Source organism: Patiria miniata, unplaced genomic scaffold, assembly GCF_015706575.1.
Source record: "Patiria miniata isolate m_02_andy unplaced genomic scaffold, ASM1570657v1 HiC_scaffold_25, whole genome shotgun sequence".
NCBI lineage: Eukaryota > Metazoa > Echinodermata > Asteroidea > Valvatida > Asterinidae > Patiria > Patiria miniata.
The window spans coordinates 3,813,609-3,839,872 of record NW_024037064.1 but is presented as its reverse complement, the minus strand read 5'-3'; the positions used below and the strand labels follow the sequence as shown (position 1 = coordinate 3,839,872).

Below are 26,264 nucleotides of genomic sequence, written 5' to 3'. Positions count from 1 at the left end.
CAGTTATTGATCATACTTGGAACAAACAAATCTAGTGTCAATCAATACTTTGAAGAGGCTTGCAATGATAAAAACAAGCAAATTATTCGACTTGTACCTATTTCAACATAACCAGAAACACAGAAACATTTTCGTGTATACAACAATTGCAACGATTGGTCCTGAATGAGCAAACATGACTGTCCCCTGACAAAAATGCACCATTTGGCAATGCAACATTCTACATGTATATATTATACATGAATTGTTTGACAGTATGAACACTGGTTTAGTAACTCTCAATATGGACATAGGCCTATAGTTGAATAGTAAACAAAATCCATGTTATACTGTCCTTACACAACTGGACCACTATAAAGGAATATTACATAAACAGTCAAGGTTAAAGATCTATACAAAAGTTAGCAAACTGGAATCAAAATTTTTGCCATTTATTCGTAATTTACATTAATTTACACAAACTATTTGATAAAGAATGAAGCACAAACACTCAAAAGAAACGTCTGTTTGAAAGGCGTGAAGTTGCGAGAATTTTCCGAATTTGTACATAAGGCAAACGCAAAACAATTCAAAAGTACCCAAGGTTTGGGGTATTATTCTGTATACTAAGTTTTGCACAGCACTGGTCTATCGAAGGGTGTCGTGCAGCCATTTGCGTGTGGTCACATTAGTTTGTGTGCATGCCATATTACTACATTGATCGGATAACAGGGTAGGAGGAGGCCTTTGTCACAAAAGTTGAAGACATCTCACACAACTTTTCCTTAAGATGATGCGATACAAGATATTTTCTCAAAAGAAATGGAAAGGAGAGGTGGATTCTCCTGTTTAATTGGCGATTAGATTGTAGATTTATAATAGAACTCAGAGGTCACCCAAGATAAAAGGTAAATTTAATATCACTTTCAAGTGACACCCAGAATGCTTAGTGCAGTGCTATTATGTTTGAAGATTTCAATGAATCATTTTGTACAGGAATTGTTGATTGACTTTTCACACTGATTGATTGATTAATTGATGGATTGAATTTTGGGGGGATGGAGGTTCAGTTGAATAAAGAACTATGCTGGGTATATTTGTATTCATAATGTAAGAGGATTCCGAATACTCTATTTGTATTGAAACTGTTTTGTTGACCTTTTCATTCATTATCGAGCGCCTTATTGTCCTCTGAAAGTAAAGTTTTTGTTGTTATTGATTGTTTTTTTTGTTGTTGTAATTTTCTGTGTGTGTGTGTGTGTGTGTGGGGGGGGGGGGGGGGGGGTTGCAGAGCATTGACTTTACATAAAATGACCCATGATAGGTGCTACTTGTTTCAATTTAATGCCGCTTATGAGAGTGGTGCATTCATAGGGAACAGGGTGAGAGTTATGACTTGGTGGGAGATTATTTAGTCTTCGAAAATTCCCTCTTCTATTTCCTCCAGGTGAGGGAGGTCTTGACTGACAGCTTGTCTGATGCACTCAGCATCGAGGCCGATGTTAGTAAGTCTCAACCCTCTTAACTCAGGGAGACCTTGGAGATGTTGGGTGAGAGACCTCACTGCATCCAAACTGAATGCATTGCCATCAAGGTTAAGCCCTTGTAAACCATGCCTAGCAGGAAGGATGCTGATCAGGTCCTTCACATCATCATCTACCAACCTGCATGCACTGAGGTGCAAGAGTCTAAGGGATGACAGGATGTGGCTGACATGTCGCACCCGTGCATGCAGGTTGGTGCCACACAGAGTGAGCGAATACAACCTGCATCTTTCCAGTGCCTTCAATAGATCAACAACCTCATCCGGTGATTGTTGGTTCATAACCAAACCAAGCTCGCCTTTTTGTTCCTGCATGCGGAAAAAGCTGTGTGATACACGCCCCACGTCAAACCATGACTTTGCCTCAATGCAAACCACAATGTGTAATTGAGCACGGTGCTGTTCAACCACCACACCAAGTGTTTCCTCAAGGAGGCTAAGCTCCTCCCTCTCCTGCTCAGACAAGAAGTAGTGAACCATTATCAGCCCAGCTGACTTCATGCTGTCACTCAGAAGAATTCCCTTGAGAAGGGTAAGCTCCTGCTTTCTTACATATATGTAAAAATCTGTACCGTCAAGTGGCGGAGTGACATGCTGTAAGTAGTAGCTCAGTGATTTCAGGTCTTCTTTACTCTTGCAGTGTACATTAGTTGGTCTGACTAGTTTGGTAGCCAACTCTTCTGAACTAGACTCGAACAACAGCAGCCGAGCCAATCTCTGATGTTTCTTCTCATCACCTTGCATCTCTTGTATGTGATCCAGAATGAGACCAGCAGCCTGCTCTGATCTACCACAACAAAATCTCAGCAGGTATTCCATCGCAAGAACATTGCCATCTCCAATCTGCTCCAACTGATGACGGAAATTGTTTTCGTCATCGTCTAGCAATTTCACCAGGTGACATGCTGCGAAGTATTCTTGGATGGACTTGTGGGGGAAACTGAACAACTCTTCTTCACCCGGACCACACTGAAACTTTTCACCTTGAACAAAACCCACTGCACGGCCCTCATCTAAGTCAGACTGAAATTCACTTTCTTTGAACATGAGTCTTTCCCCTCTACAGTCTAGTAACCCTTGCAATGCAACACGCCCCAAGCCATCAATGATGGACATCATGTTAGACATCACCTGTTCATCGCTCATATCTTTATTGCGGCGCTTGAAAAGAGCAACCGCAAACTCTTTGTACAGCTCGGTAATTCTCTCAGGCAGTGACTTGTGATTCTTCCAAACAAGACACAGCATCTGGGAAATGATTGGAACAACAGCCATTTCCCGGAGATTTGCATTGACTTTGAGATGTGTAATCAATGCCTCTCCCATGTCAGCATCATCAGCAAGGTTTAATCTGATGTATTGATCTCTATCATGTGGTTTGAAGCCAAATGTCTGAATATGGGCGTAATTTGGGTGACCTTTGAGTATATATTGTTTCCTGTGTGGTCGGGTGGTAACCAACACAAAACTTCTTGTAAGGACTCTGTTGTGTAAGATATCCTGAACCCTGTACACGCCCTCCTCAGATTCCAAAACATGAGAAGGAATTTCATCTACTCCGTCCAAAAGCAAAGCAATGCCTGATTCGTGATCATCAATGAACCTTTTCACTATGTGTTTCGTCAGTTTGGTGTTACGTGCTAGAATTTGGTCAAATATGTAATCCAAGACACAACTAGATTGCTGCATGTGCCTCAGCTTTATCCAAAGTACAAGATGGAATCTACCATGAAGAGGTTTTAAACCAAGTGTGATGCAGGAGTTTGCAACTTTCACTAACAGGGTTGATTTACCCGTCCCGGCCCCACCACAAAGGAGAATCTTGATTTCCTTAACTATTTCCTGATTGAACAAATCGTCTACAGATTTGAGAATTATCTGTTGTGCTTCATCCAAGAATATATTTCTTTCTTGTAATCTCACCGACCTCACTGATTTTGTTTTGCCTGGAATGTTCTTTCCAAGATAAAGAGGAATAAAGAATTCCTCAATACCCACATTACATGTCTGCAGTGTAGGGTGTCCAGGAATAGTCGTTGCAGTTTGCTTGTAGTTGTTAATAATTTGTTGTTGAAAATATGCAAAGGTATACGGCCCCTGGAGTCCGGTGATTTCTAAAACAAATCATACAATTATAATGAGTAATTTACTAGAGAACAGATGAACATGATTCATTACATTTATTCTTTTGAGCTCAAATTCAAAAAATGCCGACCAATCTGCTGGTCTTTATTTCCAAGTCTTCGTTCCACCTATAATATTGTTTCCTGCATTCAGGTTTTATATCGTTATCCACAGAAGTATTGAAGTAGTTTTAGTTTAGTTTGTAAATTTTCAATAGGAATGAATGTCACGTATCTAATTTTTTTTCTTCAATTTAGCATTCCTGAGATCACAATGTTAATAAACCATGAGGCGCATGAGATTGATGTTACACACAAATAGCCAGTCTCTTACACTCTTCAAACAAACACAGCTGTGATGAAATAAATACGGAAATTTTGGTCACACCATAAACTGGACAATAAAGCGATGGCCTAGCATGCTGGAGGTAAATTTGGAAAAAAGGCAAAACTTGTGACAATACTGTGCGCTGTTTTCATGGCCATTTTTTAATCACTCTTAGAAGAAATGTCTCCTTCAGGTGTGAATTTACGTTTATCCAACACCCACCAAACCAACCAAACACTTAAACAATTCATTCTCCAATGTTCTTCTGTGGGCAGATATGGATGCATGGATAGGAGGGCATGAACTTTCTCATGAACTCCCACTCTCACACCCCCCCCCCCCCCCCCCACAAAAAAGGGATGCATGCAGAAAACCAAACGGAATATACAGTAAACTCCGGCTAAACCGACATCGTACAACTCGTCAAATTGCTCAAGTCGTCCGTCTAATTAAAGTCCCGATTGTCCGTAATGCATTACCACTGAATTTTTTATTTCTAAGTCGGCTTTTATAAGTCGCCATTTCACTTAAGTTGTCGTGTTACTCTCAGTCCCCTTTCCATAAAAAAAAACATTACAAAAGGATTTTGTGTAAGTCGGCATTCAACAAATCACGCATTGGCATCAACTTCCTGTACTGCGGTTGGCAAAGTGTCGCTGCATGCATCGGTGCATGCATCGGTGTCACAAAAGGGTGTCCTTCTGCATACATCGCATATGCATCGTGAGCATATCTATACCAGTGCCCCCTCTCGGCTGTACGCATGCGCGCTGTCCATTTTGGGGGTCGTCTTATTGAATGGTTTGCTCGTACCCCCCGCCCTCCTGTTTGTAGGGCGGGGGGTACAAGCGAAATTGAATGACTATACTGCTAGCATGGCAGTGGTATACCCGACCACGCACGCATTTAATTTGTTACTGTGCACGTATTATGTATCGTGGTCTCCACTATCAATGCCCCAAACGTGATGATACAATTCAAGGATTAATTTGCTGGATTCAACTCAAGCATTAAGGAGATAATCCAGGGTAAATCGAAGCCAATTAGTGCAATGAATCATGTGTATGTAAGTCGGCAAAATGACGACTTACAGCAGATATCGGCATTCACATAAGTCGTCACAAATTCTTGGGTCCCGAGAGTGCCGGTTTAGCCAGAGTTTACTGTACCTGTACCCTTTTGTGAATACAAAAAAACCAAAAAACTAGTTTTGCTCATCTCTTAGGAAATTCCTAGGAGATTTCAAGATGTTAGTGTGAGCAGGGAGGTTGGTGTAATTACAATGTATTGTGTCATTAGAGAGTGCACTATGAACGATCTGCTGTCTATCACAAGTGTCTTGGGCCAAAGCTAGGGTTTATTAAGCACATATGTACCGATTTCAAGTCCAGAAAACGGTGTTTTGCTTCGGCTTTCAATCATTTACCCAGGCTACTATGTCATGCAAAAAATGATTGTGGTTCATTATTCTGATACCTACCTATCAGGTCTTCAACAATATCCCTTCTGCCGATCTCCATCAGAGCTGTGCATAACACGTCCCTCTGATCCGTGCTAGTGGATTGTTGGCGCATCCATTTGACCAGCATGTTGAAGATCTGGTTCTCTGTCTGGCCTGGGTCATCCATCATGATGCGCTCGATCTCAGCAGCGCTTAAACCGAGATGTGTAGCCAGCTTTTGCCATTCGGAGCCAAGCTTCTCAGAGATCTTGCGTAGAACGGGCTCAGTGATACCTGCAAACAGATCAGAATGAGAATAACGCTGACTCAGGTTGGCAGGATCAGGCTGGCATAGCGGTACTTTCCTTGCCTTCCATTGCTGTGACCCTTCCACTTCTGTGAACCAGGTTCGAATCCCGCCTGGGCCAATATGTGGCTTGGTGCTTCAGTCCCCGCCTGATTCCGTGGGTTTTCCCTAGAGTATCATTCTGGGTTTTCCTCCCATCACTTATTCTGTAATTTCCTTCCACATCCTCTACCAAGGAACCCAACTGGAAATAAGTCGAGAGACTTTCGTGGGTTATCCCGGTCAATTGCCGAATAATTACAGACAGACTCACAGTGATAAGTTGGTGCACAGTGTTTCTTCTTTTGTAGACATGAACGTCAACAAGTAATACAAAACGTCATACAATCCAGCCTTTGGCCACTCATAAAACGTTTCATCATCTGGCAAAACGGAACGTTAAAAACTACAATATAATAAAAAAAATAAAACACGGTATGAGGGTTGATAGTCGATATTAGCTCCCTGAGGTATTGGAAGTTGACAGACTAGTTCCAGAGGAGAACCGAACTAAACTACATGTATGGTTTATTTGTTTTGGTACACCTCATACATATTCACAAGAAATCCCATAAAATTACGTATACGTTTTCTCTGTAAAATGTTGTGCCCAGTTTTTTCATTCTACCCATGTGTGCTAGTTCCATGATTGCTTCGTAAAGCGCATGCATATTAGACTACTGCACTGGTAACCAGCGCAATTGTCTACTACGCATGCATATTTAACTTGTGAAACTTCGCGTATGCGCTTGGTAAACAGCAAAACTAGTGGCGGTCACATGATGGTGAATGGACCGGTGAGAACTCAGCTTTCCATTATGAATATGTATGAGGTACAGTAAAAGGCTTTGTAACTTACCTGGAACTTGGGGCTGCTCAGAAAATAAAATAATACCTGCATTTGTCGTTACTGTAAAAATAGCACAACACTGTGAAAAGAGGCATACAAGTCAGAAGAACGCAAAATATGGATCAATAGGTCAGTTAATAGAGCAACAGAATGGCGATTCAGAGGATGTCTGTTCAAATCTCGCTCCAGTAAATTTCTTTACTAATTTGCCTAAAAACAAGTCAAAGACAATTTTCATCAGTACTGCCTGGCAGCAAGCAGCCAACAAAAATATACAAATACTCATTCTGTTCAAGGATCCTCCATACAAGGACAAACGACTTCCAAAATTTTTGGTTCGAGGCCTGATAACGGCCTGTGCGCGTATAGAACATACAATGTGCGTGCGCGAGACTAGAGTCGGCACATGACTGCAGTTGAATTTCTGTCAAGTCTCCCGTGATTGGGTTTCATGTTGGGCACGTGCCCCGAGTCTCGAGGGCGCTCGTGCATTTATGTTCTATACGCACACAGGCCGTTATCACGCCTCTAGACAAACCGTTCCATACACTTTGTACACAAGCTCAGATGAGTCCTTTGTCCTTGTGTATAAAGGATCCGAGTTCTGATTCTGATTGTTTCCTCTGTCTCAGACCAATATTAGAAATATGCTGACTCACGGGCATGGGAAGCAGGAATGTCTTCAAGTGGTGGTGAAGATGTCTCTTCTGAAATTATGGGGGAAAAAGTAAAACAGATTAGTCTACACTTTTAAAACCCGTTTACCGTCTTTACTTTCCAAATCATTGACACATGCGCACGGATCATTGACTAAACCTGGTTGTAGAAAAAGTAGTTGACTTGAGCAATGACAAAGGAAATTAAAAGCGTTAGTACTAAGAATGACTTACGCATGCGCACAACGATCATTGACTCAATATCGTACACAAATACCTGCCCACTGTCATGGCACACCATGCAAAGGGTCTGTTAGGCTCTATACCTTTAACTTGGGGCTTCCCATCATCCACATTTGTTTCTAAAAATGAAATAATAAATGTACCTGCATTACGGTTTTTCCCCACTTAATGTTATAACTGCATGAAATTGACCATGATTTCCAGCAGGAAAATTGTGTTATTATTATTAATCCTAACTCCCTGGCATGATTTACTAGGAACCATACCCGTCCTGGCAAATTCCAACACCATATGGGAAACTGTGCACACATATGTTTCTGACTTTTTATCTGGAAATGTGCCAACCCAATGTTAAAGACTGTCATCAGTTTAGGGGTACTGTACCCATCCTGAGAAATTCCAACAAAACAAGTTGTTGGGGTTTGATGGGTTGAGTTCTGTTAGGGTTAAACTTCAAACAAGTCAGTGTAACAATATTTGATGTAAAATATTAACCCCCTCAAATCCATCCATTTCTGGAAATCACAGTAAAAGCAAATGTTGTATTCCCTTTAAATGTTTTTACTGGCAAGCTGGAATGATTGGCTCCAAACAAGACAGGACCATTATGATCTTGAAACTATGACAAACCCATTGTCTCAAAATAATCTGTGTAACTCACCTGGAACTTGGGGGTTCTCATTATCCAATCTTCTTCCTAAAATACACAAAAATGAACTTTAAAACAACACTGTACTGACAAATTGGGAGAGGGCCAGCATTGGGCTTAATTTTTCCAGTTAACAGAGCAGCACTGGAACGGTGTTTGAAGGTCGCAAGTCCAAATGTTGAAGCTGGATGCAGAAGCAGTAGTTGCATCAGGACAGTTGCTCTGTAACACAAGTGTCCAAATTCTTTCTCCATTGAAGGGGACCTCCATTAGTGATATCGTGGTTGGAAGGATATGGTGAACTAAGTGAGAAACGTTGCATTTATTCTCCACCCAGGAGTAAATTGGACCGTGTGATAATTTGGGAGGCTAATCATCCTTACTCGCAGCTGGGATGCTGAATTGTGAAGGACTCGGCTACAACGTGGTCGGGCCGCTGGCACGTAAAGGTGCCTATGGCTGCCGGCCACATCGACCCATATATGACCATGGAGCACAGCCTGAGATCGAAAATGTTTGATTTTTCCGGAGGGGGGAAAACCGGAGGGCCCGGAGAAAAACCCTCGTGGCACAGGAGAGAACCAACTCACAAGTGATCGGCGGTCAGGATTCGAACCGTGGTCACTTTGGTGAAAGGTGAGCGCTTTACGCACAAGCCACCCATGCCACCTATAGCTGGATACTGTGAGGGAGTTGATGATGAAGTTCAAGATTTTGTCTGAGAATCAACAAACATGGACCTGAATAATAAAGCATGAATTAAATTTTGTTTGAAGTCACACAATAATGCTGACAGTTGTCCATCTTCAACTAACCTCTTCGAGCGAATCTACTCCGAAGATTTCCCATTGTTGGTCAGACTGGGACCTTGCTCCAACACAAGCAAACTATTTCCTGCAGATAGATAAACACAAAAACAAAAACCCACCATGAGCGATAACAATCAATGCAGAGGTAATGACAATAGCAACATCACATCTCATCTCGCCTTGACTACTGCAATTCTCTTTTATACGGCATAAGTCAAGGAGACAGAAACAGGTTACAAAATGTTACTGTCTGGCCCCTTCCTACCTGACCGATTTACTCTCTTTGTATCAATCAGGTAGGGCGGGGCTTAGGTCTTCAACAGACACTTCCCGATTACATGTTCCTATTAACACTAAAACCACAGGTGACAAAGCTTTCACGATTGCTGGCCCCAGGGAGTGGAACAAGATCCCTCAACACATCCGACTTGCATATCAATCATCACCTTCAAGAAATCTATCAAAACACATCTGTTTCTTTAATCAAATCACCTTCATCTTTACCTCTCATTATCTCCTGGTTCCCTTGAGTTATTCTTAAATTTAGTTTTTTTTGTTTTGTTTTTGCCTTGTTTATTTGTAGATTGTAGTTTTGTAGCTTTGTACAGCGCGTTGATCTTTGTTAAAAGCGCTTTATAAATGCTCCATTTATTATTATTATTATTATTATAACATGGATGCTGTGTGTCCTGATACATGCAGCATTTGTTTGTGAGCAATCCATTTGTTCGACACCAACATTGGTATGTTTCAACATGAAGCCATTATGTCTCCGTCATTTTGTATCCATGAGGGTCAGTGCTGGAACTGCTGCCCATCCATGACCTATTGTTATACTTCATTTAATTATTGCACTTCCATACTAGGGTACCTATTCAATTAAATGATAGATTACCAATATTGCCTAATGCCTGTACTGTATTTTAATACAAAGAAAACAGATCAATCGTAAAGCAAGATACACTTTGCTGATAAACACCTGTGTATGGCTAGGAGATGCCTGCCTTGGATAGGCAAGAATTGGCAAGCCTTGCCAACCTAGTCCTGGTCCAGTCACAAGGGACACATTAAGTCAGTCCGTCAGCTACATGTATCAAGATGATAGTGAGCGGACCCTTGGGGACTAGGAATAATGTCAACCAATTTCACGATAAAAGTCAAAATTTGCTTCTTATTCTTAGCATCTTGGAGCTTAAAGCTTTAAATTGAAATCCTCCATAGGTTTTAGGGATCATTTTAGTCACAAACGTTTTGGAAAAAAAGTACATTTATTAGCCGACATGAAACCGAGTCAGAATGTGCTTTGTGAAGCAGGAATATGCGGCCGCGTTATTCCAGGCGCGGATCCAGGGGTGGGCCGCGGGGGCACGTGCCCCCCCCCCCCCCCGTCAAATTAAGTCCATAAAAAAAATAAAATGAATAAAACAGGGGGGAAAAGATGGGCAGGTGAGAGAAATGGAGGGAAGGAGGAGGGCAACCTTCTAACAAAAATACTGGTGCCGATATTAAACATCAGCGGCCGGAAACATTGTGTACTGGTCGTATGACACAGGGAACTCGAGAAGCTTCGAAATAAACCGCGATCCCGACCACCGTACGTACTCCATACGTAACCCTGCATAGTATCGGTTTATGAAATGCGATTCATATGGGCGTGCGTACCGGTACGAAAAACACGCACGTTTAGCGCGATGAGCGCGACATACACATTGTACGCTACTGTTTGTACTACACTATTGGTCAAGGGTACGGTTTTCGTAGGAACACTTTGCCAGCATTTCTTCGGCGCTTTTAAGGAGTCCAAAACATGTCCGTTTCCGTAGAAAATTTCCATTGAAAATCTTATCTTATTGATAAACTGAAAATTTGAACTTGATACAAAACATTAGAAAGCATCATGCAAAAGTTTACAAACTAACTCTATACAATTCCCTTTCAAAAATAAAATGCACGAAAACAATTATGCAGACGAAAATGGTTATCAAGTGAAAAACAGACGAAACTTAAAAGGCTTGTTAAAGCAAGAGTATATATTAAACCAATGAAAAAAAATCCTTATTTAACTTCAAGCATTTTGCTCAAATAACTCAGCCCTTACAGAAATGTCCCATGAGCATCCCATGGGATTCCCATGGGGAGTAGGGGAGAAGGGCGGATACCAGACTTTGCCATAGGTCTGGGGGTAGTACAGGGCCAATGGGGAGAAGGGCAGGTACCAGACTTTACCCCTCTCCCTTTCCCCCACCCACTGGCCACGCCCCCACCCCCTTATCCCTCCCAATGATCTCCCTCTCCCAATGATCTCCCTCCCAAATATATCTCTCTCAATATCTCAGTCTCGAAATAAGGCCAGGCCCTCTATATTTATATTTTTCATTTTTGATCTTGTGTTAAATACGACTCGTACAAGTCTACTCCAACCCTGACTTGCAAAATATGAAGTGACTCAGGGTCACGGTGACACAATTTTGCAGTTGGGGTAAACATCTATTGAAATTCAATGGACCGTGATGAATTGCTTTTGTTAGTTGGGGCAGCCAGGATATGACTCATCGCAACGTCAGAAGCAAACAATGGTTGCTATTTTTAGTTTTTATATAAGCCAGATACCCTCACAGCGGATGGCCAGTCGGATTTATAAGGCGGAGTTCAGTGGTATCTAATCATATCCAGACTCGACAGCACTGTACAACTGTATAGCTTCATTTCCGAATACGAGCAGCTAAACTACCAACAGACCAACTTTCAAAGGTAATTATAATACGCTTATAAAGTGTATTTTTTATACATCAGGTGTCCAATATGTCGGGGTGATTTGTGTGTAAAAGGCGAAAACCATAGGCGTCTTTACTTGTCAGCGGCCCCGAACACGTTGTAGTTGCGTCTTTTGCAATTTAACATGCCAGATACGAGTAAGGATGATTAGGCCCCAAATTATTATTACTGTATGTTTGTGTGTAACAAAATTTACTTATTAAGGCCTATTTCTCCTTTTTTTCAGATGAACTGTCCATCTAGTGTTGTAGATGTTACATACGGGCAAGATTTCGTCACATTGGCAAACAGCATGGTCAACACGGTGGGTGAATGGATCGTGGTCAAAATAGGAGATTTGACTCAGCAGTTAAAGAATGCAAAAACCTTTTGATATATGACAAACCAAAAAGCTATTTAAATGAGCTAATTTGAATGACAAAGAAAAAGCCACTCGGAGTGGTTTTTTACTGTATATATTAAGATGTCATAAAAGCTATTTAAATGAGCTAATTTGAATGACAACGAAAAAGCCACTCGGAGTGGCTTTTTACTGTATATATTAAGATGTCAGAAAAATTATTTAAATGAGCTAATTTGAATGACAAAGAAAAAGCCACTCGGAGTGGCTTTTTACTGTATATATAAAGATGCCAGAAAAGTTATTTAAATGAGCTAATTTGAATGACAAAGAAAAAGCCACTCGGAGTGGCTTTTTACTGTATATATTAAGATGTTAGAAAAGCTATTTAAATGAGCTAATTTGAATGACAACGAAAAAGCCACTCGGAGTGGCTTTTTACTGTATATATTAAGATGTTAGAAAAGCTATTTAAATGAGCTAATTTGAATGACAACGAAAAAGCCACTCGGAGTGGCTTTTTACTGTATATATTAAGATGTAATAAAAGTTATTTAAATGAGCTAATTTGAATGACAACAAAAAAGCCACTCGGAGTGGCTTTTTACTGTATATATTAAGATGTTAGAAAAGCTATTTAAATGAGCTAATTTGAATGACAACGAAAAAGCCACTCGGAGTGGCTTTTTACTGTATATATTAAGATGTAATAAAAGTTATTTAAATCAGCTAATTTGAATGACAACAAAAAAGCCACTCCGAGTGGCTTTTTACTGTATAAATTATAATATATGAATATCAAATAAAGAGAACGTATGAATGATAGTTTTATCGAGTCCAAGTTCAATTATAATAAAAGAAATCAACAGAGGGCGCCATTCATTGGTGGTGAGGTATTATAAACAGAGGGCGGTATTTAATTTTATGATAAGGAGTTCATGTACCGATAAAAAACAGAGGGCGCTATTAACGGGCACTAAGAGATCTGATTTCAATTATATAAAGAAACAGAGGGCGATATTTAATTCTTTATTTAAAAATGCAATCATTTTTATTTAAAGTTTATTAAATAGATGGAATACTTTGGGACGTCACAACTTGGGGATAAGTGCGATCATCATATAATCATCGAGAATGGTTTTTTAGTTTGTGAAACGTGCGGTGAAATAGTCTCACGTTACTTTGATTTTTCGGCAGAAAATGCGCAAGAAGATCGTATCAATTGGTTAATTTTAAAAAGAAACAAAAGAAAAACTGTGGAGAAACTTATTTTGTCTGTTTGTCCAGAGTAAGACTTAGAAGATGTCCAAGAAACAATCAATAAATATAACGAGCTCGTTAATTACAAAACATTGAGGGGAAACGGATGTGTCAAATGGTCGTTAATAGCGGCGTGTTTTTATTATGTAGCTGGAATAGACAAAGAACGAGTTAGAGATTTATTTAAAGTGACTCAAAATCAATTTAATAAAGCACTAAAAAGATACGATGACCACTACAATAAAGGCGGGGCCGAGGGTGTAGCCCTAAGAGGTGAAATAGAGGTATAACTCGGTGGATCGCTTTCATAATGTTTATTTACCGAGAATTTGAACTTGTAAGTTTTTCGATAAGAGATTTTTTTTCTTTTGCCAGCCGTTCGTCTACCCGTTTTTCAACTTCTTTTTCAAAGTCTGTATCGTTTTTAATTTTTTGAAGCTTTGTGCTGGTCTTTGTTCTAATTTTTTGTTTAAGCTCGTTAAATTTTGCGAGCTCTCTCGTAATCAATATAAACTCTTCGTGCGATATATCTCCGTCGTTGATGGCTTGAGACACGTATTCTTCAATCGTGTTAAGTTTGGAGTCTGCTAATATTTTAATCTGGTCGTGCTTTTTCAGCTTGGCGGATAATCGCTTAGACGCGATTCTAAGCAGAATATCTACACCAAAAGCGCCTATAAACGTTCCTTCTAGCACCAATCCAACGGGGGCTGATATAACACCCAAGAGAGAGGGAATACTGACAGCCCCCGCTATAGCCCCCAATCCTTCTAATCCTATCTCTACGTAATTAATAGTGTCGATCACTCTCTTTATTTTTTTATAAGTGCGCTCTCGGTGGTCTCTCTCTTTCAAGATTAAAGATCGAATCTCTTCAATCTTTTTAAGTCTGTACACTTTTGTTTCTTCGTTACTATTTAATCGGAGTACATCTCCAGAAATATCGGGGTATAAAGCCTTACCATCTACAATCATGTTTTTAATATAAAAAGATTTTAAAATTAAAAGATCTCCAACTCGATAATGATACCCTCACCCTTGTTGTTGAATACCTGTCCTTTTTCACCGCTGATAGAAAATGTCAGTTTGTCGATTATACCGTTTTTAAGATTTTTGAATCCCTCGGCTCTATCAATATCGGGTTTGCGCGTAGCCACGGGTACGATTTTTAAGATGTCAGAAGGACGACCATTAAAAAAGTTTTCACTCGTACTTAATTGCGGGCAGCGAATAAACAAAAATTTAAACGGATTAACGTCGTAAGACCCCGTATACACCACTTTGGGTACCAGTCTTCCTTTGGGTAAATTGAGTAATCGAGATACTTCTCTGTTCAAGCGCAATTTGAGATTTACGTCGGTTATCACCAATGTCACCTTTTTAGATTCTCTAAATATTCGAAAACTTACCCCGGGTATAGAATTTAAAATGAAATCGAACCAATCGACGTCGTACCACCCCGGTGCTATGATGACCGAACCGGTGACTCCGAGTGGTAACGGCGCTAAATGACTCGGAGGAATAAAATCTAAATCATCACCCGTCACGATAAGACTTCCCCTTATAATTACCCCTGCTTCTCTACTATCTCTCAACTCGCTCAACTCGCTCGCACCCATTTCTCCTTCAATAAACTTTGAAGCCAATTCCTCACCTTCAAAGATTTTCCTTTCTCTAACATATAATATTCTTACTAAAGATTGAAGCGTATTAAGTTCTAATTCAGTTTTTGGTATTTCTGAAGACATGGCGGCTAAAATCAACCCTCGCCGTTCAGCTATAATAGCTCTTTTTCTTTTGTTTGATTCTAAAACGGATTCTAGTCTATCGTCTTCGTACGCTTTTATAAGATCGTTTATAGTTTTTTGTAAAACATTTTCATCGTTAATTAAAAAGTGGTATGGTATATCGGGTAACAATCGCTCTATAAAATCTCTATCTGGCGTTCTTATGTGTACATCTGAAAGAAACTCCGCGGGTATGGGGGGAGGTTTATCTGTGGTAAACGCGGGTCTCCCATCTATTTGCGTAAACCAATCAATCTCCGTGGCGCTGGAAATATTAAAATATCCGGGGTCAAACATTAGCCTTTTTACGCGTACAGATTTTTGACCGTTTAAATTATCTACGACGTTTTCTAATTTAAACGTCTGCTCATTTTGAAACAAGTGAAACGAATGCATTTATTTTAAAGTCTTTTTATATTAAAACTGAAACTAAAATAATGAGTGATTTTAAGTCGTTAAAAAAGCAGATACAATCGATAGCCGATCAGGTAACGAAACAAGTAAATCAAAATGTAGCCAAGGCAACCGAGCTAAAGCATCAAGCTGCACCCCAAGCAAAGTTTTTAAACAGCACTAAACCCAGTGAACTGGAAGTTATAGTTAATAATACCAACGGGTTTTTAACCTTGTTCCCCGACTTAACCTCAGACTATAAATTGCCTCGCATCACAACGGATGAGGATGTAGATCGTTGGAAATCACACCCCATGTCGTTTTATCAAAATCAGTTAAATTTTGCGATCTACTGCGCTACTACGGGCTGCGGTGTTGGATTCGATCTTTTAAACGCGAGCAACCGTTACGTTTGGGCCATCTTTAACTTTCATTTATATTTTACGGTTAGAAAGATCCTGTACGACTTTGCCGCTCCTTTACCGGGAGATGACGCATTTAAAGCTCTAGACAACAGTTATAATCTCAGAGCATTTACCGATACCTCTTTGTTGTTTGGCATCGATCAAAATAAATCTTTTAAACAGACGAGAGACACAAACTCTAACGGTTTAGGTATAGCTTATTACTGGGACACGTCTTACGTACCCGTACCCGGAAACGATTATGATACAACCGACCTTAATCTCGAGTATAGTGAGTATCGTAAAGATATGATGAGTGGAACTAAAATGGGGTTTGGTCTGGACGATCCACCCAAGGGTTCGGGGCGTTACAGCGATTATACCGTAGCCTTTATCGAACAAAATGAATCGGTACAAAAGGCTTGGTTAGATTTTATACCCGCCAAGAGTTCGTTTACCCCCGCGGGAATCATAAAGATCAACGAATCGATCAGATCTTACGTGTACGCTTTACTCGGTGCGCAGGCTCAAACAAAAACGAGCGTATTATCACCAGGCACCGGATTAGACGCTCAGAGACAATTTAACGTCATCGTTGAAGATATCATCAATGCAGTAGACGACATGGAAACGAGTATCAATCAATTTCAAGACTCTTTGCAGTATGCCAGAACGCCTTTAAATTTTGTCGTGAAACCGGGGTTGTATTTAATTCCATCGGATATGAACTTGAGGGTTGGAACGCACGACGGCTATAACAACAATCTTCAAATCGCTACCCAGATTATGAAAACTGGTTTGGTGCCAGATTTAAACTCACAACCTCAACCGGACGACTCTTTTGATGACACCGATGACGTCGCGCCACCAACACCCCCAGAGCCTATGACCGATGTTGTATCACCAACACCAACACCAACACCAACACCAACACCATCACCATCACCAACACCAACACCTACAGTTTTAACCCAAGAACCCACGAAACTACAAACTCACCAAGACGAAAAATTATCGTTGACGGTAGGAATATTAGCTATCGTTGGCATGGGTATTTTAGCTTACGAGGCAACGCGATAAGTCACACTCTAATCTCACCAAAAAAAATAAGCCTTACCAACTTTGTGCTGGTAAGGCTTATTTTTTTTGTTTAAACTTGATTACAACTATTACTACCATCGTTTTTGCAGGTACGCAAACACCAAGGCTCCCACACCCAAAAACAAAGCCCACACATGTTCGGCCAACCACGATACGGACTTACTCAGCGCGTTAAATATCCAACTTAGTACGCTGCCTATGATACCCGGCAGAGCACCCAACGCGCTCACTCCGAGTTTTTGAAGAGCAGATGCAAAATTAGCGAGTTGTTTTGAAATCCACTCTTTGATACCGCCTTTTGGTGTTGGTGCAGGTGTTGGCGATGGCGCGGGTGGGGCACCCACACCTCTCACGCTAGCGACGATGCTACTCACTATCGTGCTGATGGCTAAACTCAAAGCGGCTAAAATACTCACTACGGTCACACCTTGTTCTCTAAACAGAGTTCTAATCTTTTCCGCCAGAGTCGTGTCGTCGCCTAAAATTTTATTAATCGTTTCTTTGATTCTAGCGATCTGACTTTTGAGTCCTCGTTCGTTGGCTTTTGCGGCTTCTAATCTGGCGGATCTTTCAGCGTCTAAGTCGCTCAATTTATCGTTTAACTCTCGTCGTTCTTCTTCGCTGATCCTATGATCACCTAATTCATGTTCGGCATCAAATATCTCTTGGTCTAGTTCTGTGAGACGCGCTAAATTAAGTTCTAGGTTACCTCTCAACGTCTGAAGACTTTTGTCTAAACCCTGGAGTTCTCTGTAATTTAATCCTTCCGTTTGAGCGCTGGTGTCGCGTTGTAAATCGTCTATAATCTCGGTTACCTCATCGGTGGCTCTGGGTAGTTCTGTCAAGGGGATACTCTCGGGTTGTACTTTTTCGAGTTTATCTTTTAGTTTGGCAAGTAGTGTTGGTTTATAGTCAGCGATTTTGAGGGTGTCGCGAATAAATGCGGTACCATATTTATTTTGTAAGGTACTTAATTTGTAATATATTCTTTGACCACCTCGTCTATAAGATAATGGTTCTCGACCTTTATATGTTTTAACGTATAGATTTCTGTCTTTACCAATTTCAAAATCGTTGGGGTCGATAAACGCGGGGTCTATATTATTTTGTTTGTAAAATGAATCAACATCTTCTTTTATTAGTTCTATAGATAATCTGCTTATTGTTCCCGTGCCGAGGACGCTTTCTGTGTCTACCGGTGTATCAGGAGTATCAAAATCGTCCCAATCCAGATTGGTCTCTGCTACATCATCATCATCGTCGTAATCATCTGTTCTTTCGTAGTCTGGATCTATCTCAAATCCTCCATCCATTTATTTAATAAACCTATTTAAATTATGCCGTTTTCATTATACTGCCCGGTAGTATACCCTGGGTCACCAACCAATTTTGCGTGGCCAGAGCTCCACTTATAATGCCTGTCAATTTAGCCGCATCTTCTACGCTTAGTTTGCTTAAATCCGGCGCTTTTATTTTGAGTAGTTTAGCTCCTACCATGGCGTATCCCATCACCAGACCCGATATGACGGCTCCGTGATAAATCGTATTAGCTATTCCGTTTGTGTCAAAGTTACTCATCGTTTTTAATATAACAATTTTTAAATTGCTGTTTATTCCATGTCTAGCGTTTTGGGGGCGATGGGTGTAGTGGGTTGCGTGACTACCGGCACTGGCTGTACTACCGGCGCAGTCACCTTACTTTTTAGTACCAGCAGCCCCACTCCTATTATAGACGCTATAGCTCCCCACATCGCCCAAGAGTTGTAGTCTGGTGAGCTCGTAGCTTCGTCCGATGTTACGTTCATTTTTGCTAATTTTAATTTCATCTGTCTATTGTGCTCGGCTAAAGCTTTACCCTGCTGAATTCGTTTAGGATTTTTAGTCTTGGTCACTCTCGTTACCGTCGGTGACGACGTTGTTTTTATCGGTTGGGGCGTCTCTGTCTCTGCTGGTTGAGCTGCAGGCGTTGCTGTCGCTGCTTTCTGATCTTCCATTTATTATATTAGGTTTATTAAATTTTAAATGTTTTGTTGTGATTATCGTAGCAACTAGGGGTGATATAAAAGTTCCGTACTTGTAACAAACGTCGCTCAACATACCAGCCATACTCGCGCTTATAATAGGATCGGAACTCAAGTCGTTGGTGAGTTCTTCTTCAGAATCTATAGTGACGTTATATCCTAAAACTTGTACGGGTGTAACCACAGCTAACACTCTCGAAAATAGACTTAAAGTGTATTTACCAACGGTTTTAACAATTTCATTTCCAAATTTAGTTTCGTACAGATGATACAGCTTTTCGAGTTCTTTACTGTCAAGAGCTTCGATTTGTTTAACGGTGTATTCCTTTCCCAAGTAATTTCTAGAGTTTCCAGCTGCTACGACACCGCACAAACGATCTTTATGTTCTGCGTTGTGATCTTGTTCGTTTGTTAAAGTCAGTTTTAGGTCTTCCATTTAATTAGAAAGGAGTTTAATTTTGTTGTGGCTGTTGCAACTTTGTTACAAAGGCAAAGGTACTCGTAGGTGTAAAACGATAAATTAATCGATATGACGATAATAGCCAAAAACTGCAAATACTCGAATATTGCTATCATTTACTAACAGCAAAATATAATTTTGTTGACGTTTGTTGATTAACAAATTGTAACGCTTGTGTAGTTTGTTGAATAGGTTGCTACTAAGCTAGTTATTAATTGTTACTCACCTAGTTATTAATTGTTACCCACCTAGTTATTCATTGTTACCCACCTAGCTATTAATTGTTACTCACCTAGCTACTCAAGTAGCTCGTAACTAACTGGAGGTTCGGTGTATACGACCAATTTACTATATTTCACATCTCTCAAACGTCGTTTTATATAATCTCGTTCTTCAATGGGTACGACGTCATTTTCGTCTAACGCTTGATCAAACGATGTTTTATCTTTGCAGTAAAATAAAGCCAACCAGGCCGTGTTTTCTCTATAATCTTTTAAAACGCTGTTGTACTTTTGGGTCAGTAACCAACAGCTGTGATTTACGTGTCTTCCGCTAAACGCCATCTTGCTTAAAGCGCACGTCTTTTTACGATATTTAATCTCTTGATCCGAAGAGCAATCGTCCACGATAAACAGCGTGGCAACACCTTCGAATATTTTACTGTAAAAATCGATCGCTTCGTTGAGCGTCATCTTGTACAATTCCGGATCGCAGAGGTATACCTCGAGATCTGCTTGAATCCACTTTCTTTCGATGTACGTTTTGTTTTTAAATATGGTAGGGCAAATGATGACTATCGCTTCAAATGTATTTTTATAGTCTGACTCTAACAGATCCAAAATCCATTTGGTTTTACCCGAATTTGTTTTGCCGACGATTAAAGCGCAATGCGGTTGTGTCATTTTAACTTAACAGAGATTTAAAATTTCCGTCTTCCAAGTTCAATTGAGCATCCATGACCAAAAATACGTACATCGTGAGGTCACCTTGACTTTCGGCTTCTCTGTTAAATTGAATGTTGATGCCTCCTCCGTCTCCGAGTTTCCTACCGGATCCGTGAGCGGAATTGTCGTCGTTACTTCTAAAATCGAGCCACAGACCGTACTTGTCTTTTAGGTAGTCTCCGAGGTCAAAACCCGTCAAATTCAAGTCTTTAGCTACTCCGCGCCCGCTTTCGGTATCGCTGTCTCCAAAGAACTTGCTAATTTCATTCCAGTGTTGATACTGAAACATGCCTTGACTGTAGAGTTGATTGGGTTTACCTTCTACGGTCACTGATGTTTTGGTTATTTTTGGATTGTAAAATCGCTGCGGGTTTTTGACCGCGGGATCTTTAAACAAAAACAAAATACCCTTGAGACTCCTGATGGGTTGATTGACGCTGACGTTCCAAAGCGTGTCCGATTTGTTGACGGATCTAACTTCTAGCGAGTGGATTTTATCAAACAGATATTGCATTAACCCCTTGTGTTTATTCCTGATGGTGATAGCTAGGTCTCTGTTGGTCACCACTTCGTATTCGAGAGACAAGTCTGAGATAGAATACATCGCCGCCGTATCTGAACTGTTGACTACTTTTTCGTGATCGTTAAACTTTATCTCGTACGTCAGAGGTTGTTTTAAACCGCTGGGGTAAAAAGGGTGATGCGAAGTCAGTATGTCAATGTCTAGGGGAATACAATATCTGTTACCATAGGCATCCGCGATAGCCTGATCTTTACCGCTGTTGGCGCCCGCGTTAGCATCTTGAGCCCCAATTCTTAGTTTAGACACGTTTTCTTTTTCTATGCCCGAGTACGCCATGTTTCGAGTTGCCGAGCTGTTGATCCAATTGTCTTTAAAGTTGTGATACACGTCGGCGTGACGATAACTCACGATTTCGTGACCTTGAAGCCTGACGCTGATTTCGCTGACTAAATTTCTGGCCAAATTACCAAAAATGGTTCTATTGTCGTCGCTTCCACCGTCGAGTTCTAAACTAAAAGCTAGTTTACAAGTGCCGGGTACGATCACGTCGTCTACGCCCAATTGAGGAAACTTAACTCTCAGCGTTTGCCCCGCCGATATACTACTGGGATTGTGGGTAATGACCACCTCTTTTCTCTCACCCTTGATAGATCTGGGTATTTTTAATAGTCTACTGGGATTGAGCTTTTTTCCGTACGCATTCATTTTATTTATACGAGTTTTAAATTTAAAGATATCTATAAGCCAAGAAACCCACCAAAAGCGTTCCTCCCGCGATAAACACCAGTTCTCTTTCTATTTGTTGGTCGCTAGGCTCGTAAAAATCTTCGAGTTTGGGTTCGCGTTGCAGTCCTACGGGTAGTTTGGTAGATTGTCCACTCACCTCGTTGTAGTAACGCAACGCTCGGTCTACGTTGGAAAATGTTTCTTTAGAGGCATTTTGTTTTCTGATACGTTCGTTGAGAAAATCTAGATATTTCGTTCGTTCTCGTTGCCACTTATCTTTGGCGGCCGAGAGTTGTTCTATCGCTAAATCGTGTCTCTTACGCTCCTCGTCGGCATCACTCTGTTTCAGACTTGAAAATAAAAAGTTTGAACCCGTAAAAGCTAAAGCGTTGACGATCGCGCCTCCAACCATCATAGCAAAGCCAGACATATTATTATTATAAACGTCTTTTATATTAAATAATATGCAAACATTATCTAAACTGTATTATAGCCCGAGTGGTTATTGGAGAGGTGAAAGCGCCGTCGACCATTTACACGATAAAACAAAAATCGATAAAAAGGTAATCAGAGATTGGCTTAAAAAACAAGCGATCTGGCAAATTTATCTACCGGGTCCCGCGTATGTACCCAGACCTACGAGTACATCGCAAGAGTTTGAAACACCAAACGATTTTCACCAAATGGATGTGCTATACCTACCCTGGGATAAAGTAAAACGCAAGACTTATAAATACGCTTTGACGGTTGTCGACGTAGCGAGTCGATACCACGAAGCAGAACCTTTGGTTTCTAAAACGGCGGATTCCACCCAAGATGCTATCGTCAAGATTTACGCGAGATCTCCTTTGAGTTACCCTAAAACGTTGAGAGTAGACGCCGGTACCGAATTTAAAGGCGCATTTAAAAAATGGATGACCTCAAAAAACGTCGAGATTATCGTAGGTGAACCAGGAAACCACCGATCGCAGGGTATCGTAGAAAGATTTAACCGAACGCTAGCCGAGAGACTGTTTGGTCATCAGTACGCTCAAGAAATGTTAAATCCCGAGAGTAGAAACACGCAATGGGTCGAGCGATTACCCAGCGTGGTCAAGGCAATAAATGATGAAACGACGAGATTAATAGCTAAAGCACCGTCAGAGGCGGTTAAACTTGAACAGGTCCGACAATCGCCGGCTAACCCCGTTAAAACAAAAGAGCAACAATTACCGCAAGATGCCATGGTTAGATATTTATATTACCCGGGCGAGCAAGAGGGTGGAACCTCGAGAAGAGCCACGGATCCCATTTGGAGCGTAGACATCTTCAACGTGGAAAAAAGAACGAGTCAATTTAAAATGATTAACGGTAAAAAAGTCACGACGGGTCCTACTCTTTATTACCTTCAAAACGGCCCAAAAAGGAGTTTTGTGAGACAAGAGCTTCAAGTCGTACCCGAGGACACGCAATTACCGCCTAATTAATATCTAGATTGCGGTGACCATAAGCGAGCGTGTGTATTCCATCCGGTAAAATGTACCTCTTTGTGTCCAACGGGCTCAACGATAGTTAATTTTGAGATACGGTGTAAAGGATGTGATTTTCCGACCTAATGTGAGTCATGGTTTCATAATGAGATTTCTTGTTTAAGATGCAGTCGTAATAGTGTCGGTGTTTTAATTTCTTAGAGGTGACCGATTTTGTGACACCCTTGGCTTTTTTCAGGTTGATGTCAGCGGTTAAAATCGAGTACATTTTAGGTCTTATGCAAACGACTTCTTTGACTATTTTACCTCCAAACTCGTCTTTAAATTTACCGATCACTTTCTTATTGGTTGGGTCGTACAAAGGATGATCCGTCGGATAATTCGAAAGGTCGTATTGTTGCCCGTTTTGCTGCATATCTTTGTACACGTCGTCAGTGTGCACTACGAGTACCAAACTGTCCGTATCTGTGTACATCAACCTGATTTTCTCTTTGTACTTGTCTTTCAAATGGTTGTAATAAAAATCATACATCAGCGTCTTAGATAGATCCAAGATACTCACTCCGCAATAGATTGGTTTGTTTAACACGGTTTTAGTCTTGTACTTTTCGACAAATGACAATTTGCATTCTGAAAATGACGTCGTCGTTTTGTAGCTCGGTTTCTGTATAATTTTTTGGTATTTATCTCGATCGTCATCGTTATTGTCTCTGAGCAGGTAACCGTCAATCCGGTTTCTGACGTTTTCCATCGTCTTACCAAACACGCTGTTATTCATGAGTTTAAAAAAGTCTTTCTCAAAATCAGAGGTCGCTTTTGTTCGGAGTTGCGTGTTTTTGTCTATGTAAGATGCCATCCAAGGCGCTTGTTTAAATTGCAGCACTCGATGTACCTTTTTAAGTTTCAAGCCGAGTTTGAGATACAACTGCAACGTGACGTAGTGCAAAACATATTTTTGTTTAGGATTAAGGGTACACGTTAATTTTTGCACGTTGCTACTAGGTTCGGTATCCAATAACTCGTTTTGATAATCAGACATCCATTCTTTTGGTATGACGATATTTTCTGGCGCTAGGGGATAATCATTGTGCAGGTCGTGGAGATTGTCCGGGTAATCGAGGTCTACTTCGAAGCAGTAACCGGTGTTTGACGTTTTCCTGAGAGATAATATCTTGGACTCGGTAAACGTTTTTGTAGACGCCCATTTAAAGTCTTTGTACGGCAGGTATTGACTCATGGCCCAGCCGTACAGATTGTTTGCATCGAGGTAGGTGATGTAACTCGACGGCTCATTTGGATTATGGTCGGGTAGGTATTTGTTGTTGGCTTTGTGGTATCTCATACCACCCACGCTTGAGATACCACCTCTTTTTGCTTTTTCAAAAAATAAATGTTTGTCTACGTCTTGCAATAGTTCGAGTTTAATTTCCGAGTGTTTTAACAAGGCATCCCACGACAATCCTGGTGCTGTATAGTAATTAGCCGGATCTAACGCGTAGTTTGTAATGCACGTTTTCCTAAAGTTTTCAAATACGCATGCCAGTAATAACGTATCGGTAGTGACGTACAAATCGTGATATTCCCCCATGTTTTTAACTTTAAACTCGTTCCACGTCAGTTTAGCTCTGTCGTAGTCCTCTCGCGATATATTTTCGTCTTTTAGGCTGCTGTAAAATTGTTCGATGGGGGGTAGGCTGGTCTCTTGAAATCTGTCAAACGAGTCCATGTATTCATACGGATAAACTCCTTTTTGTAACAACGAGTCGATATTTTGACGATTAAAATGTTCTCTGAGTAGTTTAAACGACTCTCTCGGACAAGCTTTAGATAATCTATCCAACGAAGACGCCATAAAATTAAACGAGTCTATAAATCGCATATTTCCGATCGAAAACGAAATATACTTTTCTGAATTTCTAGCGATAACTTGTATTTCCTTTTCATCGTACTCTGAAATACTCTGCATGATCAAGTGAGAGTCGTAATTTTGCAGATTGTGAAAGACGACTGGTATGGGGGTAAAACCTGGTTTAACTTGTAATTTTAGATTGCAGTAGGCGTGCGCGGTACCTCTATATCTACCCGTGACGTGGCAGTGATCTCTCACCTTTCTAAATTTGTTGATTTTCTTTTTGCATTCGAGGCATTTAGACTCTGTAAATCCATTTTTGTTTTCGTACTGATGTTCTTTTATTTGTTTTTCTGTTTTTGGTTTTTGGGGTTTCTGGCACTGACAGTTGCTCGAGTAATTGGGATAAATTGGTTTCTCGCAAATCCAACACGTGTTTGTTGTATCATGATGTTCTTTAGCTCGCTCATTAAATTTCATGGGTTGGGGTTTTTTAAATATGCAATTTATGTCGCTTTGTATTTTTAACATTTTATTTACAAACTTTGATACAGCATCTTTACCTCTATAAGTCTCTTGATACGCATTGGTGCCGTCGCATCTAACTACTACCAACGAGTAACCGCTAGCTTTGTGAATGTTTGTCTTTTGCGTGTTGTTCTTTTTATCGTCCGAGTTTTTTTCTAATATCGATTCAAAGTCGGCGTAAACTACAAACGGTGCTTTTTGTTTAAACCTGTAGTTTTTAAATTCTAATGTTGGCACATCGTTTTCGTCGACTATCCACTCGTTATTTACATATTTTTGCTTAGCGGTAGGAAATACAATCTTTGACGGATGTGTATCTATACCGTTACAATCGGCCATGTGTCTATCTAATTTTACTTGCGTTCTATAATGACTCAGGCACCTTTGACAAAAATATTTCTTACTTTTATCTTTTGTAACGTTGTGAATCAATCTCGAAAAGTTATTTATCCAGCAGTAGTGATGCTTGTCGCCCTCAGAAAACAAAAACAGATCGATAGGTCGTGACTCTGGTTTGTAGTTTTTAGACACGTATAACGGATATATTTCCCCCTCATAACCGTATACGTTTATCGTTAAATTATTTTGTCTTTCTATCTTTGGTATCTGGTCGATCGGTGTTGGAAAGTCTACGCCTTTAAATTTGAGTCCGTCGTCTTTGGTGTATACAACAGGTTCTTCTTTATGAATTTTATATTTAGGATCGTTTTTTATGTT

General features: G+C 40.5%; 1 protein-coding gene across 1 annotated transcript; it reads right to left on the bottom strand.

The window, feature by feature from the left end:
- Nucleotides 1–1,390: 1,390 nt before the first annotated feature.
- On the bottom strand, nt 1,391–6,407 carry LOC119732820. The gene is made up of 3 exons (XM_038206423.1): nt 6,389–6,407; nt 5,454–5,810; nt 1,391–3,636 (listed from the first exon to the last, which is right to left on the bottom strand). The coding sequence occupies exons 1-3, from the start codon at nt 6,405–6,407 to the stop codon at nt 1,391–1,393; spliced, it is 2,622 nt and encodes an 873-aa protein (XP_038062351.1).
- Nucleotides 6,408–26,264: the final 19,857 nt, after the last annotated feature.